We start from the raw sequence: 17,899 nt of genomic DNA on the forward strand, positions 1-17,899 counted from the left end.
TCAAGTGTAAGGTCAGCCATGGTGCTACGCAGAGCTAGATACCAATTTCTTGAGGTAGAGCACGAAATTCAGCAGATGGCTGTATGAAAGATAGGCGCGTGATCCATATTTGGACGCGTTGAAACTGGCTCTCAAGTTCTGTGCGTGACACGTCAACTTCTCTCACAAACTCCCAACAACCCCGCCCAAAGGACCTTTTCCCCTCCTCGATGGAGACGCCCGTGGGCACTCGTCGGCGCAACGTCGCGTCGGGCGCGCACACCAATAGTTCCCGTTCCTCTCAAACCGACCCGGATGACCACTACGTCACAACTTACAGTCCAGTACGTTCGTTCCGAATTTGTCGGTTTCGCCAAGCTAACGTCTTTTCAAACAGCGTGGCAGCTTCCAACAGGCCACAGAATCAAAGAGAACAAATCTCCTGGTCAGCGGTGCACTGACATTAATCGCTTTCGCCACACGTTTCTACAAAATCAATAATCCAGATCAAGTTGTGTGAGTTGACACATTACTTAACCTGCTCATCTATTTGCTTACAGTCCGTTAGTTTCGATGAGGTCCATTTCGGCAAGTTCGCTGCTTACTACATTCGTGGCGAATACTACTTCGATGTGCACCCGCCATTTGCGAAGATGTTGCTAGGTGCCGCCGGATGGTTTGCTGGTTTTGACGGAAACTTCAACTTCGAAAATATTGGTGATAGCTACACGGAAAACTTCGTTCCTTACATTGGTCTGCGTGCTCTCCCTGCGACGCTGGGCGCTCTCACCGTTCCCCTTGTCTATGCAATCATGAAAGAGAGCGGATACTCTACCATCATCTCAGCTTTCTCTGCTATCCTTGTTTTGCTTGGTGCGTAGTATTATCTTTGCCTAGCTCATGCACTTACTCGTGACATGCTTGTTGCAGACAATGCGCATATTGCACAAGATCGTCTTATTCTCCTAGATGCTCAATTGATTTTCTTCTCCGTGCTGTCAATCTATACTTACATTCGTTTCCGGAAACTGCGTTATCAGTGAGTCGTTATTTCTGATGCATTGGGGTCGTATTGACCTTTTCATTCAGTGAATTTTCCGCAGAATGGTGGACATGGTTGGTAGCGACTGGTGTCAGCCTTGCATGTTGCTTGGGAAGCAAGATCAACGGTATTTTGATTTTCTTTACGATTGGCGCGGCGGTCCTTGTCGATCTTTGGGACCTTCTTGACATTAAGAAAGGTTACACCATGGTATGCGCTTTTCCTTCTAGCCAAGATAACTTTCATCACCTGCCTTAGGAACATTTCGCTCGCCACTTCATCGCACGAGCCATTGGTCTAATAGTCGTTCCCATCATCGTATATCTATCCTTCTTCTGGGCGCATTTCGCATTTCTACCCAAGTCTGGTCCCGGTGACACCTTCATGAGTCCCTCTTTCCAAGAGACCCTTATTGGCAACGAAATGTTATTGAATGCTCAAGGTGAGTACAGAGCTGAATATTCATTTCCAGCTGACCAAAGAATCATCTAGACATTCGCTACTACGACGTAGTCACAATGAAGCACAAAGATACGAAAGTATTCTTGCACTCGCACAAGGAGAGATATCCTCTCAAATATGATGATGGTCGCATCAGCTCGCAAGGTGGGTGCCGAAGTAAGCAGAGGATAAAGTCGGTTAGCTTATAGAAACCTCAGGTCAGCAGGTTACTGGTTATGCGCACAATGACACAAACAACCACTGGCAAATCATCCCAACGAAGGCGTTACCTGCAAGTGGACCTGGACGTAATGTACAGAATGGCGACGTTTTCCAACTTCTCCACGTCAATACGAACTCCCTACTTCTTACCCACGACGTTGCTTCTCCTCACATGCCCACAAATCAGGAGTTCACGACTTGGCCGGTCGACGACAATACCAGATACAATGATACGCTGTTTCAGCTGAGCATCATCGACGCAGGAGATGACGCGACGTGGAAGACCAAGTCAGGTTACTTTAGGCTAATCCACGTTCCGACACGCGTCTCAATGTGGACGCATAAGAAGCCTCTGCCGGACTGGGCGTTCAAGCAGCAGGAAATTAACGGCAACAAGAACGCCGTTGAGAAGACCGCGACGTGGTATGTAGACTCCTTAGTGGACGCCGAGGACGAAGAGGACTTTAAGGCCCGAACTGTCAAAGTCGAGGCTAAGCCACCGAAGAAACGGAATTTTTTCAAGAAATACGTTGAATTGCAACTCCTCATGCTTCAACACAATGCTGGCCTTACTGCGTCTCATCCCTATGCCAGCAACCCGATCAACTGGCCATTCCTTATCAGTGGAATTAGCTTCTGGACGGATAACAAGGACCAACGTCAAATCTATTTGATCGGAAATATCATCTCCTGGTGGATATGCACAATCTCGCTGTCGATATTCGTTGGTATTCTTGGCGCTGACTTATTAGCGAGGAGGAGGGGTATTGAGCCCATCCCAGAACGTAAGTCGATTTGATCTTTATATCCTGCTTATTCCCACTAATCTTCATTCACAGCCGTTCGTAACCGTCTCTGGAACAATGTCGGCCTGTTCTTCCTTGGCTGGATAACCCATTACTTCCCCTTCTTCCTGATGAATCGTCAATTATTCATTCATCACTACCTCCCGGCGCATGTCTTCTCGGCTCTCATTGCTGGTGCCGTTCTCAACTTCGTGATGTCTGAGTCGATCAACTATCCGGTCTCAGCGCCCGGACGTAAAACGCGTATGAGGCCGACTCAGTATTCTGACATTGGGCCGAAGGCACTTGTCGTCGTTGCTGCCGTCACCGTTGCAATGTCGTTAATGTTGGTTTTCCTCGCCCCTCTCACGTACGGTACACCAGGGTAAGTCCAATTATTGTCGTATCCTCCACATTGCCATACTCAATCGGATACACTTTTAAGACTTACGGGCGAGCAAGTCAACGCTAGAAGACTTCTCAGCACTTGGACGTTGCACTTTGCAGCGAAAAAGACAGATTTCAGCGTCTAGAAGAGGTTGGAGAACTAGTCGATACATGGCTTTATTATTTGCGATTAACGTAGCGATACCTCGAGCTTTAGTAACTTTATTGAATTCACCATTAAAGTGGATTCTCTCCAAAATACAGCATTTCTGCGACCTCATGCTTTAACCGTATTCGAGAGCCTGAGAAATGAGTGGCCGTATTTGGTATATGATTACATACGTAATGTGATGACAAGGGTTTGTCAATAAGTGTCTGTTGGTGTCACTGTCAGCTCGCTTCACTCTTCCCTTGCCTTGCCACTGTGCCCTATTGAACCGCCTATAGTCCAACATGTCAAGTCAGTCTGAAGAAGCTCTTAAGGAAGAGATTGCACGTTTATCAGGTAGTTCTTTTACACAATTCGGCGACCAAGTACTGCTAACAGTCGTCCAATATCAGGAGCAATCCAACGTCATAAGACAGGCAATCCCAGCGCTTCCTCGAGTCGAGGCAATGCCTATGTGAACCCGAATTACAAGCCACCATCAAGATCTGCATTCACATTCCGCCCAAATTTTGCAAGCCAAAATTCCACAGCTCCTGCAACACAAGTTCCTGTCCAACCACGGGAAGTGCTTATTAATGGAGTAGCATTTCAATCCTCAAATCGTAGCCTCGTCAGAAAAGATCGTGCGTAGCTGACAATTTGCATTGCACAGAGCGCTGGAGTCCCCTGTATCTCCTTAATAACATTCGTGGAATTTTTATAGTTGTCAAGCCACCTTCAGCTCCTAAACCACCCTCCAGACAGGGACGGCCACCTCGTCAAGCTTATGCAAGGAAGTACCCCGGAAGTCGCGCTCCGCAGCGCCCGTATAAGTCAAAAGCTTCACGCCGATTCCCGCAGAACAACAACATGACATTGGAGAATGGAAGGAAGCCTGTTCGGTCTGTCATTTGCTATTTTTATCTAGCCTACGGAATTTGATGGTTTTATAGAGTGGGACGAAAGACCAAGTCCATGAAGTATATCGACAAACAGTGTCCTCGGTTTTCTACTACTGGTGCGTGCTATTAGTTCATATAGTCATTGACGTCTTGTCGTTGTCTCTTCCCGAGCTAGTTAATCTAACTAATTCTAGGCGTATGTACGAAGGGCCGGACGTGTTCATACAAACACGATCCGTCCAAGATCGCTGTCTGTTGGCCTTTCTTGTCTGGAAGCTGTCCCAACACCACCGAATCCTGCCCACTGTCTCATGACCCAATTCCAGAACGGACACCACTCTGCGTCCATTTTGCAAATAATGGACGATGCAAGAATGGCGCTGACTGCCTCTTCCCCCATGTACGCGTTGGTCCTCGATCAGGCGTTTGCCGCGATTTCGCGGTACTCGGTTATTGTGACAAGGGTATCGACTGTGAACATCAACATGTTAGGGAATGTCCTGACTTTGCGGAGAAGGGCGAATGTCCTAATCCGCGCTGCAAGCTGCCACATGTTATTCGAGCGAATAGGCGAAGGGCGGATGCTGCAGTAACTGTAGCTCCTTCCGTCCCAGTAGAAAAGGTTTCCGAGCAATCGGAAACTGTTTATGGGGATAATGCTAACATTGGAGATGAGTACATTTCCTTAACTTTTCATGAAAGTGAAGAGAGCGAAGGGAACCATGATGATGATGATGACTCGGAGGAAGGTGAATCAGGCGAAGACGAAGATGCCGATGCCGATGCCGACGGCGATGAGGATGAAGAGAATGAGAATGATGCTGGCGATGAAGAGGACGTCGTGCAGGTGCACGTCTGACCTGTTATTTCCAGATTCGACTCCATTGTGTGAATACGACGTATATCTGACTGTGTATATAAATTATGGTCATGTCAATAAATCATCATTCCATTGATGCAATTTTCAATTTTTTGCTATATCCAGTGTGACCACAGCATATGGCGAGACGTATCCAAAATTCTCGCAAAATATATACATACATCACTGGTCTCCACAGATTCTTTCCTTCTACTTACCCAAGCATGATAATCCTTTTATATACTTTCCAAGATTGTCTTGACTCCCCAAGCACCCGGATCAGCTACTTTCTCTTTCTTCAAGAATTCGCTTCCGACATACGCACTCCGACCAGCCTTCGCCTCAAGGTCCTTCGTCGCTTCCGCAGCATCAGCAGCTTCCTTCACCGCCTTTGAAAAGTCATTAGAAGTCGAGAACGTCTGGACGAACGCCGCGAGTGGGTCAACGAGGGTACGCGAAGGCGGACGAGCGCGTGTGTAAGAGTAAAGGCGATTCAATGCGTAGTCGAGTGCTGAGGACCAGACGTTTGGTGTAACGCTAGAGACTTGAGATGTTGTAGCTGCTGCTGAGACGAGCCCCTGTGCGAGGGATGAGAAGAAGATGGAATATAGAGCGCCTGACGTCCCGCCCATTTGCTCTTCGGCTTGTTTTGCAATTGTGAGGATGGCGCCGATGGTGTCTGACCCAGTGATGGTTCCGTTATCGATTTCCTTGAGCACTCCTGTTCAACCGGAGAGGAGTAGGGCAGGGAAGGGTTATTTAGACATTTGATCCGAACTCGAAGCTAAGATTTAGAAGTATTGGATATTACTGACCTTCTGCACCCGCTTTGAGTGTCAATCCACAATCCCCATCTCCGGCAATGTTATCCATTTGAGTGATTTCCGGCTCTGCGGCTATAAGCGCCTTGCAAGCCTTGGAAATCGCGTTGACAAAGCCTTGCGAGTCTGCAGCACTGATCCTAGGGTAGCTTTTTGTTGCTTCACTTTGCTGGACAGGAGAAGGAGGTTGCTGTGATGACCACCTCCATCCTGGTACATCAGGTCTTTCGTCTAGGAGGGAAAGTATATCTGCCTTTGGTGGAGCGTTGGAGTCCGAGGCTGTAGGCAATAGAAGAAGTGTTAGCGAGAAGCCCGGCATGTTCAGGCTTGTCTAGAAGTCCGTTAGATAGCCCATTTTAACCAAACCAAGAAGAAAATCCTTACCATGAAGCTTCCAACCAATACCCGTTCAATCTTCGCCCTTCCGCCCAGGACTTGCACCGCTTCATTCGCAATACCAGACATCTCAAGCTCACTCAGTCCGCCTAGGTTGTTAACCATGAGTACGACTTCATCCGATCCGTCATTCCTGAATGGTAAGAATGAACGTTCGTTGTCCGAGGTCGACATGATGAGATCGAGTAACTGGACAATTAGTTTGTTCAAAGGCGGGACAGGGGATAGTCGAGTATGCCCAGGCTCGTTGTGGATGCCCATACCGATTTCGACTTCTGTTGCCGATAGATGTGACTTTGCGGCTTCTGTTCCTGGGACCTGGTAAGAATTTGAGATTATGGTCCACGTAAGTACCTACAAAATTGGATGGCAAAAGAGGACGACAGACATGACAGTGCTCGAGCCCAACGCCGACAGTACCTAACCTTGGAGCAAGCCAAGTCGCCATCTTATAGACCTCTTCGATACTCGCGCCACGGTGAGCAAGTGCACCAGCAATCTTGTAGACAATGACAGTCCCGGCGAGACCTCTGCACCCAAGCCCATGAGAATCTGCAAATAACTGACGTTACTAAATATAACGCACCTACGTCCTACGATTTTCCCCTGCGATCTCCCAACAGCAACATCATCTCCTACATTAACGAACTTAACATTATCGATCTTCTCTGGATGCGAAGCCGCATAATTCTCCTTCGCCAACCCGAAGTTCAGAACGTCACCCGTATAATTCCTTCACAGCACACAGCAAAATAGGGTGGTTATATGCGCTATGTTTCAGCTTCGATGAACTTGTATGAAATATGCGATTACGCGTACTTGACAATGATGAGGGTGCTGGTATGGTATGGTATGGTAATAGGAAGTTAGTGTTGGAGCTTAGAGTTGCTGAGACGTAATTAAATGCGCACCCTCGTTTATTGTCGACTAGCTCGATAGCCCGGCGGACTTGGTTTGCATTTGGGGATGCGAAGATGTTCCCGCAGACGGCGGCTTGTGTCCAAGGCTCGTGAATGCATTCACGAGTTCTTCCTAGCTCAGATATACTTACCTGTTAACATACCCTCGCCTGGCGGTGTACATGCATCAGATTCACGAGAAATATTAGCATATGTTAGTCGAACACGCACCCACGAAACCAGCATGTGAAGGTTCATGTCCCGAGCCTCCTCCACAAATCAAAGCGACCTTGCTATCATCTCGTTCAGCCTGGTAGACGACTTAAACACGGATTGCCCTCAGTGTGAGAGTTCAAATCTAATTAATTGATGACCGCGAACCTTTGTTCGCCGTATCCAACCTTACTTTCGGATTCGTCGCACACAGACCCTTGAGCGAGTCAACAACGAGCGTCGCAGGGGAGTTAAGAAGGTGCTTGTCAGACCCATTCATTGTGGTCTCGGTACAAGAAAGGGTGAGATGGATTGGCAGCCAGGGTTGAGCAGATGACTGTGCTTAAATATATATAAATATATATATGGCTTTTCCTTTGACCTTCATGTCGTGGATTTTTCCCACGGTATGAAGTAGGGGGGCTTTCATCCCGCAATGTGTCGGTCAACACAGTCCCAGCAATGCCTAGTCATAGGCAGCACACCCACAGGCTGTACTGACTTTCGGTACTAGTCTACCCCTTTGACAGACGCCCGATCGACTTCGATCGTGGCCGATGTCTCTTAACGTCCGACATGCACCCTTCTTTTTTCTCTTCAAGGGTTTGCATATTCTTTTTGTTTCGGCCTTTCTCTAGGAAGGAGGATTGTCTTGTGTACAGTTAGGTGCTTATAGGCTAGAGCTTTGAGATGTACCCTCAGGTCAGGCTGGGAGTTGGTGGGTAAGAAAGCGGGACTCGATTCCGTACCAGACTGGCTGTACCCCTTTCCTGGGCTGGGTTCTCTTAGACTTGATGTGATACGAGTTACCTCTCTTGCACATTTCCCTCTATACCCCTGTTTCTCTTTGTTTATTTTACTAGCTGTGCTCTCGGCGGTAATTGCGGTTTGTAGTAGCTGTAGGTGCGCATTACCAATATGACATATATGAATGGTTTACTTTACCCGCGTCGCGAATCGGGTAACTGTTTCCGATTTCGTCACTCTACTCTAGCATAGATCCTCGGGCCGTAATACAGAACGTCTATTTCCTAGTTGCACTCAGTGAACCTCCGTAATACTCCAGTTATTTCACTATCCACATCCACCAAGCTCGCCTCCTTGCGACCGATCTCCATGTACACCTCTCCTCGTATACCTGGCCCAGGCATGCGTTTTGCCAAATGCCAATCCTGTGGGCTTTGTCCCCTAGAATAAATTTCGTGTAAATCTGAATCTCTGGAGTGTGTAGTGAATAAGGGATATTTCATCGGAAGTAAACTTTAACGAACAGTAACAGTAGCTTCCTTCCTTCATGAAGATGCCATGACGTCGTAGTGAACGACGAACTCGTAGAAGTCAACTGATCGCTCGTTGCTATGACGTGCTGCGATTTTTGAAGCACACTCTGAACAGGCGATGATGAAAACGCGCTGGTACTAGAAATAGGTCAAGTTCTAGACACTACAAAGAAAAGACATTTCACTGTCACATACATCTTCTCCTGTTCGACTTCGACGATCTCCTTCAAGCGGTCCATGAGTTCTGCACACCTCTCAGACAAGTCTTGGCAGGTCACTTCGTCCAAAGTATCGTCTACCTTCTCCGGTGAAGGAACCAATGCTAACAGTATGTTGCCCCTCTGATTTTAAGGGTCAGATTGAGGTGTAACGATAGCGTTCTATTACTCACACAAAGGTATCTAACAAGTCTACGATGGGTATCCAAAGGATTTGAAACTGATAGATGAAGGTAGATCTCAGAGAAAACCTGAGGAGCGGCCTGATCCACGTCCGGCATTGAGTCATTTACAGCAGGCATCGCTTCTAGAGGCTCGTCATCTCGAGCGGGGATACTTGAAGTATGGTTGATAGAAGGTTCAAGGCCTGTGGAGTCCACATTCTGTGCAGTTGCATTCTTCACGTCCTCTGGAGGTGACTCAGCTGCTACCGAACTGCTTCCTTCAGGAGCTTCAGCAACCTGAGAGGTCGCCTCTGAAGATAAAGCATCTTCCAACGCCTGAGCATCAACGGGTGTCTCTGGCTGAGCTTGCAATGTGTCTGACATATCCAAGCTTTGGTCCTGACCACCCGACTGTCCATGGGTCTTCCCATCCTCAGTTTCGGCAGGAGTATTCTGAGACTTTGACCCAGAAGGTGATCCTTTAATGCCAAATGTCAAATAGCCTGGCCAGTTCCATTTCCGAACATCCATGTTCACGTTCATGTTAATCCCAGGCACACCCAGAAAAGCTTTACTGGGAGTCCGCGAATGGGTACGATTATTCACTTCAGGCTCTGTCGACAATTCCGGAGCCTGTGATGAGGAATCATCATTCGTGTCCTTACCTGGAGTCGTGGTCTGTTGACGAAGGGCGGAACGGTTTTCTAAGATCCGTAATAGATATCGAATCAATGCAGGGGGACATCGCAGTGGTGTTGACTTTGAAGTAACGATGCATGAGGAGATGAGTACGAGAGGAAAATAGTGTGGTGGTAATTTGTCCTCTAGAATATCCACTAGAGATGTTACTTGGTTGCTAAGTGGATGAATTCGGATACCTGCGATGAGTATGATTATTATAAACACGAGCCGAGAAAGAGATACCGCAGTGAGACGAGCTAACCAAGATAGTCCGGGAAAGAAATCGGTTTGCTGAGGTCCCAACTCCAGGCCCAAACTGTAAAGAAACGTTCCAATTGAATTTCTAGACCTTCTCTTCCTAAGTCGTTGAGGATCGACGTGAAGGTGCCGTGGGTAACCTTGCGACGATTAGGGTCAAAACTGACAGTGGAAATGCACAAAGATGCATATATGCTACCTTAAATGCTTCATATCCCAAAAGAAGCTGAGCATGCAGTGCAGCGTCATGAAGAGAAGCCTCGTTGTGGTCGTAGGACGGCTCCTTCTGCTTGCCCTTGCCCTTCTCGTCCTTTCGAGATATACGAGGGACCCTTTCGAGTTCAAACGACTGAATTTCCAGTTGGAAACAACATACAAGGGCAATAAAGTATCATACTAACGGCATTTATCCAGAAGTTGGGCTCGGGAGAGAGCATGACCATCTTCCTAGTCTGCGAGTGCACCGAATCACAGACAACCTGTGGCCCAAATATTCTGATGCATGTGCATTGTTATACGATGCGCAGGGAAAAGAAGAGCGCTGCTTACGTAGTGAAGTTTGCCAGTGCTTTGGCCAGGCCTACTTGACGCAAGACTTTGTCTTTAGACACGGCATGATTGTCGGCGGTGTAGAAGAGGACATGAGCGCGTTCCTCCGCGTCTTCGTCGTCTTGGTCTGGGTGGGAATCTTCAGGCGGTCTGAGAGACGGGTTGTAGATGACGAGATAAAGCAATCTAGGCGGGACTTTGTCCATGAAAGACACTGCAAGAGAGCAGTGTGGGTATGAAAGCAATGATGTGCAGAGTCACTGTAGTACGTAGCACGGGTCAAGTGTGGCGCGTGGGCCGAAAGCGGCAGGGGCCCTTTCTTACGCGTCAAGTCAAAACACCTGCATGCCCTTCTTCCCCGCTTGCATCCATCTCCTCCACTCAATGGACTCTTTACCCTCTCCCGCTCTCTCTGCTGGTAACTCCCCAGTCGCTTCCCCATCGACACCCGTCAATCTGGGGAGGAAACGCGCTCGCTCGAGTGACTCACAGGCGTCCTCTTCAAAACGCGCCTTGTCTGAGGATCCCTGCCTTTCTTCGACGCCGGACCCGCCTCCTCAGAGCAGCGCCTCCACACCTGCAATGATGGACGATGAAAGTGACTCAATCGATACATATATGCGTGAACAGGGAGAGCAGGACCTCCAGCGCATCTCGCTAGAAACTGTATCTGCCGCTCAACAACCACATTCGCCGTCTCCTTCCGAGAAGTTACAGTTCATTGAAAGAGTAAAGAACAGACCTATGATTATGGGAGAGACATGGTATATTGTCTCGCGTGCGTGGTATCGCAGGTGGGAGAGGGCCTGCAGGGGAGAAGTGACAAAGCAAGGCGCAATATTAGAAAATCAGATTGGTCCTGTGGATAACTCCAAGTTTTTCGAGGACGGCAAGTTCGACGCTTCTCAATCCATGATGGAAGGGATCGACTTCGAATTCGTTCCCTCAGAGGCGTGGAATGCTTTTGTTCAATGGTGCGTTGAGGCCTCCGTTTATGATATGCCGTACTGATACTGTCCCAGGTATGGCGAAACGCCCGATGTAATAGCACGGCAAGTTGTAACGAGGGGTCAAAACAATGAACCTTGTATCGAACTACGCCCTTTATGTGTACCTGTCTCTCGCTTAGTCTCAGACACTACTTCATCTTCGCACAATCCGCCACGGGAATTAACAATCTCAAGTCTTGCCAAGTTGTCAGATCTTTACACAAAGCTTCTTGATATCCTCGACCTCCCTCGCCAGACTCAGTTCCGAACCTGGGCCGTTTTTAATTTGACACTCAATGAAGTTTTTGTTACACTGCCCAACTTCTTAAAGGGCAATGCACTTCTACTACCGAACGATGAGGATCATATTAGCCAGACTATAGAGGAAGCCATTGTCGAACAATGCGACGGCTTCGTTGTGGAGCTTCTTGAGGACGGGAGGTGGCTTGTAGACGAGGTGAAGGTTCGGCAGCCAGGCGCTGTCACTCCAAACCCAGCCGAGGACACCGCACCAAGTTTCTCTTCAGGCCCGGATTTCTTCTCCAAATTCGAATCTGGTTCCTCGAAAAAGGCAGGAGGGACTGCTCTCGGCCCATCTCCCCCAATTTCAACGTCTTCCTACGGGAAAGGAAGAGCCGACAGGAAAGGAATCGTTCCCGGTACTATTGGCTTTTCGAACATGGGAAACACGTGTTTTATGAATTCGGCGCTTCAATGTCTTGTTCATACGCAAGAATTGGTCGAATACTTCCTCAGTAAGCTACATATTAGTTCAGTACTAGACAATTGCTGACAGACTATTAGCTCGCGTATACCAGGGTGAACTGAATCCCGATAACCCATTAGGAATGCAGGGTGCCATAGCAGAAGCCTTCGGTGTAGTTATGGATCGCGTTTGGCTACCCCAGAGCACAGTTTATGCACCACGAGAATTTAAAATGCAGCTCCAGCGCTTCGCACCGCAATTCTCAGGATATCAACAACATGATTCACAGGAGCTGGTTGCTTTTCTTCTTGACGGTCTACATGAGGATCTTAATCGAGTGCTAAAGAAGCCTTATGTGGAGAAGCCCGACTGGAACGGTGGAGGCGACAAAGAGTTGGTTGCATTGGCAAAAGAAAGTTGGGAAGGCTACAAGAAGCGTAACGATAGCGTGATTGTCGACTTGTTCCAAGGTCAATACCGGAGCACGCTTGTGTGTCCCGAGTGTAAAAGGGTAAGATAATCAATTTCATGCATTGTCCATTCTCTAATGTACTCGTTATCTGTCCAGGTGTCAATTACGTTTGATCCGTTCATGTACCTTACGCTGCCTTTGCCGGTGCAAAAGAAATGGACCCATCCTATTCTATACATACCGTGGGACGTTAGCAAGCCACATGTGAAGGTACCAGTGGAACTCAACCGAAACGCGTCCTTCAGAGAAGTGCGCCAGTTATTAAGCCGTTGGATGAATGCCGAACCTGATAACGTCAGTCTCTCGCGATTTAAATATGAATACTTGCCGCTGACCGTTTTATAGCTCTTGACATTAGAAACTTTCAGCAATCGATTCTATAAGTACCTAGATGACACTGTTCCCGTTGGAGACATGTCAGATGCCGATCATATCGTCTGTTTCGAATTGCCGTGCCACGCCCAGCAATCAAGAAACTGGAGTCCAAGCGCTGATCCAACAGAGGATCCAGTAATATTACCAGTTCATCTCTGTAAAGAGATTCCTTCTACATACAGCAGCTTCCAGCGACCTTCCAGTGGCTTTGCACATCCATTCATCGTCGTGCTGGATAAAGAACAAAATCGCGATCGTAAAAAGATCTACTCTGCTATCATAGAGCGCTTAGAGCGTTGGACAAAACATGCAAGAGATTTGTACCAATGGGAAGAAGTCGCTGCGACGGAAGTCAAAATCCTGGAGACACACTCAGAATGCTCGATTTCTGAAGTCAAGGAGAATGGGGACGTTGTCAGAATGGATGAGACAGAAGAGGACATCAGCGATGAAAAGTCGCGCATGTTCGTAGACGAATCGATTGAAGTAGCCACTGTCGAAAAGTCCATTGACCGTCTGGGTCCAAAGCCCGATCTATTCGAGATCCATATCCAGTCTGGCCATGATAAGCTGGGTGCAGGGAACGCATGGAGCTCAGGCAAATGGGAACAGTGGGAAGCTCGGAAAAATGCTGGCAAGGGCGACGATAACCCTCCTCTTCTTCGTCGAGGTGATGCATTGTATTGCGAATGGGATGACAATTTCCGTTCGTATTTCTTCGGTGACGATCCTCATCACGAGCATGCGCTTTGGCAAGATCGCCATTGGGGAGAGTTCATTCATCCAGAATTCAAAGAAATGCAGGAAGCCTCTGCCGCTCGAAGCAAGAAGTGTATCACGCTGAACGATTGCTTGGACGAGTTTACGAGGGAAGAGGAGCTCGGTGAGGAGGATCTCTGGTATTGTTCGAAATGCAAAAAGCACCAACCGGCAACGAAGAAATTCGACTTGTGGACGATCCCAGACATTCTCGTTGTACACCTCAAGCGCTTCAGCAATAGTCGCATTCTGCGTGACAAAATCGATGCCTTTGTTGACTTCCCCGTTGAAGGACTCGACCTTGAGGCGTTCAGCGGGGAGCGAGAAGTGGCCAAGCGACTCGCTCAAGAGGGGCACGACGTCAAAGCGCTGGGGGTATCGGACGCGGAGGAACCTTTACTTTACGACCTTTATGCCGTTGACGAACACATGGGTGGACTTGGTGGAGGCCATTATCGAGCTTATGCAAAAAATCACGAAACAGATAAGTGGTATCATTTTGACGATACACATGTCTCGGTAGCAGACCCGGCTGATGCTGTGGTGAGTAAACTCGTTTGACCTTCGGGACTAAAATACTGAATTTCTTCGCTCCATCCTAGAACCGGAGTGCCTATTTATTGTTTTACAAAAGACGTACCAGCCGCGCTATCGGGGGTGTCTCATACGAAAAAGTTGAAGCGGCTCGTCAAAAACTGTTATCTGCCGAAGAAGATGTCAAGGAGGATGTTCAATTACCAACACCCCCAGACGAGGAAGAAGGGCCGCACCTGAAGAATACACTGACGGGACTTCTCTCCCGTTCGGCTAACTACGGACGCGGGAGCTGGAACGAACCATTAGATGGCTACGAAAATTCACCATTTTCTTCTAGGGATGAGAACTCAGCGGAGGTCGAAAGCGATCTGGAAAATGGATCAGGATCGCCTTTTGAATATCAGTCGGATCCCCTTGCGCAAGCTACTCGTTCGTATGACTTCCCGAATCCAGGAAGTGCGACATCCTCCCCTACTTCTTCAAATGCAGCAGATGCAGGCGATGAGGGGACGCCGGATATGGACTTTACGGACCTGGACGAAGAACTTGCACAGGAGCAAGAGCAGGAACGACGAGGGCAAAAGTCAAATGACTCTGAAATACCCGTGAGCGGGAGCTCGCTTCATGACATTGACTATTAGAGTCTGTAATTACTCGTTGTCGCATCCAAAAGACTTTTCTCTAGATGCATCAAGAAGCCTGTATTTATATAACCTTCTGCTCTTTTGCAGTGTATTACATAATATTAATCACGTATGATAAATATGCATGATGTGATCAAATTTGTGGGAAACTAGCTATACAGCACTACCGTTTTCGTACAGCACTCACGAGATCGACTTCAACTCAACATCTACGGGCGGGCAGGTAACGCGGATAGCGACAAAGACCCATTCACAAACAAAAATGGTGCGTTGCAACACTATATCCCGTGCATTATAGCTTTTTAACTCCTTTACAGACGAAACGTACTCGCAAGGTCGGTGTTACTGGAAAGTACGGCACGGTCAGTAATCGACTCCATAATTTCTTCAGCAAATTGAAGAGGATATACTGAACTTTGCTGGATGAACGACGTCCATATAGCGTTACGGTGCCTCTCTGCGAAAGCAGGTTAAAAAGATGGAGATCACGCAGCATGCACGATACACATGCACGTTCTGTGGCAAGGTGCGTCGTCTCTGTTTCGCATGTTTTCTCTCGTTGGAGTGTACGATTTATTGACGTGTTGGCCGGTTTACAGGACTCTGTGAAGCGTACTGCTGTAGGAATCTGGGAGTGCCGTGCGTGCAGGAAAGTCATTGCTGGTGGTGCTTGGACTGTATCGACGACTGCAGCTGCAACTGTCAGAAGGTGCGATCAATAACTATTTTCAGACGAGAAATGTTCGTATTAACGGTTGTTTTGTTCTTACAGTACGATCCGTCGTCTGCGCGAGATTACAGAAGCTTAGAAGGTTATGGGTTACCTCTCCTTTATGTCCTGCAAGCTTTGTCACTTCCATAATTGTACAACTTATGTTGCTCTATGCCACGCCGCATGCACACCAAAATCAGATACGCAAGCTTCTTCTGAGTCGGACGTGACTGAAGTCTGCCACTATCAAGTCCAAGGGTTGCCACACGCAAGTTCAAGTAACTGAGATGTATACGTACTTCTTGGGTTTCACAGTGGTGATTTTATTGATTTTTTGCCTATGCACCCTGATCGTCTTGTATATGTCCATATATTAAAAAACGTTACAATATGCAAGTGCAGTCCTATCAACAAGCTATATATTCCTCCAATCTGGCGGTTTACTCCAAAGATCCAACTCAATCCCATGTCTGCTACAAGCCTCCTGCGCATCTGGACAAGGATGACTAACTGGCTCTCCATCCTCCTCAACAGGTGCTCGATAAAACGGTACCTCATAATTATAAACGACAATCCTTTTGAGGTTGTTCATCCGTTCGGTTCGTACGAGTTCAGGCAAATGTCTCTCCACAAGGTTCCACGGGCTCATCCACATATCAAACCAGCTGAAACACAGCTCTTCTGTTGTCGATGGAAGGATATCCAAGAACTCGGTAATCGGTGCTGTCTGTCCTTGAATGTGGAGTTTTCGTACAGATGAACAGGCTTGGAGAAGTGTTCGTGCTTGAGCTAGGTTGAACTCGACGAACCCGCCCTTGTTGATGAGGTGTAATGTGTGTAGAGTGGCTAGTGCCTCTTGTGCACCGGGATATGTCCTGAAGACCTCCGCCATGGTGAGAGTGCCGATTAAGGTTATATCGAGTGTCAGTTTTGTCGGCGCATCGACTTTGAGGGCCTGAAGTAGCCAGCCGACTCGGTTCAATTGCATGTCACCTGGTGATATGCATATTCTCAATTCATTGAGCTGTCGTCGGAGAGGTGGTCCGCCTGTTATGCCAGACGCAGCATGAAAGCTCCAGCCGCTGATCTCCAACGCCGTAAGGTTAGGCAGACGACGAAGAGCATCAGCAAGGTACGCAAAGTCGCAGCTCGGGTACCCATGCGCACAGTGCCACGAGAGACTTTCAAGGGTCTTGATATCGGAAATCACGGGTAACAGCAAGTCTTCACGTAGCCCGCTCTCCTTTAGTGTTAAAGACCTTAATCTCGGTAGACGTTTTAGTAGACTGCATAGATCCGTCTCCACGTCGCCGGGCCGAACAGGGCTTTCCGTACCTTCGAAACGGTAGCTATTATTCCATACATCGCCGAGTGCCACAACAAGTTCCCGAGTATGCGTCCCCGGAAGCGGGCTCCGGAGAAGTCGCAGAAGTGCAGATGGGGATCTTGCTACCATGCGTGCTGCGAGGCGTTGTTGACTTGGGATAGTCCATGAACGATGCACGAGCGCCATGTTGCGTAAACAGTCTCCTCTTTGACGCTCCATAGCGTCTACGAGAGGGATCTGGTATTGTAGCGGTTCGTCTACTAGGTCTGTATCCGTGGAGATAGCATCCAAGATTCGTTCCAGAACAGGGTATGGAACGTCAAAGCCAGGTTTTTCGTCTTCAGAGCCGCGTCCGATAGTGGACGTTATTGTCGACGGTGGGATGGTCTGTTCCCGTAATCTTCGCACATTACTCCGGTGCTTAGCAACCTCAAGGTCAATATCAGATGTATCCGTCACCGTCAGTTCGTCTAACTTGAATTCCGGATGATGCAAGATATCAAGGAATAAGTTAACCGTTGGTACTCCAAGCCCAGACTCGAGTCGTAAACGAGCGATGAGCGCATCAGCAGCGGTCGGGAATGGCGTGTACGTCCCAGAGCTAGGCTCATACGCAGAGAACAGATCTCTTGACTGGACTTGACTTTGAGAGCTCGACGAGCAAGAGGACCCTGAGTGTGCGCCGGAATGAGTATGAGAGGGCCTTCCGCTTCGGTACATCGTGCGAAGAGACCGTTACATGGTACGGAAACCACTGCAGATGTTGCCTATAAGTGAGGACTTCACGATACTTCCGGTCGGGGAAAACACAGCTATGTATTCCATTTGGCTGAGTGCCACCGGTCGTTGCACGCCACGCTATAGCTATGCTTCGGTGTAACGGGTAGGTATTACTTGAAAAGTACGCGAGTGTGGCGAGTTCAGCCGGCATCAAGACTATTTTCATGCTTAAAGAGGTCAAGTAGCGACAAGAAAAAGCCTAAGACGACTTGCGTGTCCGAAGCGCTGTATAATAGCAACATTGACGATGACATGCATATGGTGGATAAAGCGTGAGGACCGAAAGCGCGCTTCAACTTTGACTTTGAGTAAACAAGTCAATACAAGAGCAAGCACAGCAAAAATAAAAATAAC

At 48.1% G+C, this 17,899-nt stretch overlaps 7 protein-coding genes across 7 annotated transcripts; 4 read left to right on the forward strand and 3 right to left on the reverse strand.

Moving 5' to 3' along the window:
- The first annotated feature begins 184 nt into the window (after window positions 1-184).
- On the forward strand, window positions 185-3,132 carry FOMMEDRAFT_16316 (O-mannosyltransferase). Its single transcript, XM_007261589.1, has 10 exons — window positions 185-323; window positions 377-495; window positions 548-852; window positions 910-1,018; window positions 1,069-1,231; window positions 1,280-1,463; window positions 1,514-1,627; window positions 1,681-2,469; window positions 2,524-2,854; window positions 2,915-3,132. The coding sequence occupies exons 1-10, from the start codon at window positions 210-212 to the stop codon at window positions 3,000-3,002; spliced, it is 2,316 nt and encodes a 771-aa protein (XP_007261651.1). The 5' UTR covers window positions 185-209; the 3' UTR covers window positions 3,003-3,132.
- Window positions 3,133-3,309: 177 nt separating this feature from the next.
- Window positions 3,310-4,765, forward strand: FOMMEDRAFT_150244 (uncharacterized protein; the record flags this gene model as incomplete). Its single annotated transcript, XM_007261590.1, has 5 exons — window positions 3,310-3,361; window positions 3,418-3,648; window positions 3,729-3,906; window positions 3,958-4,022; window positions 4,101-4,765. 5 exons carry the CDS (start codon window positions 3,310-3,312, stop codon window positions 4,763-4,765), a joined length of 1,191 nt encoding a protein of 396 aa, XP_007261652.1.
- Window positions 4,766-5,001: 236 nt separating this feature from the next.
- FOMMEDRAFT_73790 (dihydroxyacetone kinase) lies at window positions 5,002-7,374 on the reverse strand (the record flags this gene model as incomplete). The annotated part of the gene is made up of 10 exons (XM_007261591.1): window positions 5,002-5,486; window positions 5,581-5,917; window positions 5,971-6,300; window positions 6,371-6,512; window positions 6,569-6,715; window positions 6,802-6,819; window positions 6,894-6,975; window positions 7,034-7,051; window positions 7,113-7,202; window positions 7,263-7,374. 10 exons carry the CDS (start codon window positions 7,372-7,374, stop codon window positions 5,002-5,004), a joined length of 1,761 nt encoding a protein of 586 aa, XP_007261653.1.
- Window positions 7,375-8,088: 714 nt separating this feature from the next.
- On the reverse strand, window positions 8,089-10,450 carry FOMMEDRAFT_143994 (uncharacterized protein; the record flags this gene model as incomplete). Its single annotated transcript, XM_007261592.1, has 8 exons — window positions 8,089-8,312; window positions 8,366-8,512; window positions 8,570-8,715; window positions 8,766-9,634; window positions 9,700-9,835; window positions 9,895-10,044; window positions 10,097-10,190; window positions 10,245-10,450. 8 exons carry the CDS (start codon window positions 10,448-10,450, stop codon window positions 8,126-8,128), a joined length of 1,935 nt encoding a protein of 644 aa, XP_007261654.1. The 3' UTR covers window positions 8,089-8,125.
- Window positions 10,451-10,643: 193 nt separating this feature from the next.
- On the forward strand, window positions 10,644-14,808 carry FOMMEDRAFT_101098 (UCH-domain-containing protein). The gene is made up of 6 exons (XM_007261593.1): window positions 10,644-11,218; window positions 11,267-11,988; window positions 12,038-12,450; window positions 12,508-12,705; window positions 12,757-14,088; window positions 14,148-14,808. The coding sequence occupies exons 1-6, from the start codon at window positions 10,827-10,829 to the stop codon at window positions 14,721-14,723; spliced, it is 3,633 nt and encodes a 1,210-aa protein (XP_007261655.1). The 5' UTR covers window positions 10,644-10,826; the 3' UTR covers window positions 14,724-14,808.
- Window positions 14,809-14,940: 132 nt separating this feature from the next.
- On the forward strand, window positions 14,941-15,658 carry FOMMEDRAFT_16320 (60S ribosomal protein L37). Its single transcript, XM_007261594.1, has 5 exons — window positions 14,941-14,991; window positions 15,044-15,088; window positions 15,169-15,252; window positions 15,326-15,435; window positions 15,499-15,658. The coding sequence occupies exons 1-5, from the start codon at window positions 14,989-14,991 to the stop codon at window positions 15,533-15,535; spliced, it is 279 nt and encodes a 92-aa protein (XP_007261656.1). The 5' UTR covers window positions 14,941-14,988; the 3' UTR covers window positions 15,536-15,658.
- Window positions 15,659-15,853: 195 nt separating this feature from the next.
- On the reverse strand, window positions 15,854-17,595 carry FOMMEDRAFT_164602 (uncharacterized protein; the record flags this gene model as incomplete). The annotated part of the gene is made up of 1 exon (XM_007261595.1): window positions 15,854-17,595. The coding sequence occupies exon 1, from the start codon at window positions 17,483-17,485 to the stop codon at window positions 15,854-15,856; it is 1,632 nt and encodes a 543-aa protein (XP_007261657.1). The 5' UTR covers window positions 17,486-17,595.
- Window positions 17,596-17,899: the final 304 nt, after the last annotated feature.

Source organism: Fomitiporia mediterranea, assembly GCF_000271605.1.
Source record: "Fomitiporia mediterranea MF3/22 unplaced genomic scaffold FOMMEscaffold_1, whole genome shotgun sequence".
Classification (NCBI taxonomy): domain Eukaryota; kingdom Fungi; phylum Basidiomycota; class Agaricomycetes; order Hymenochaetales; family Hymenochaetaceae; genus Fomitiporia; species Fomitiporia mediterranea.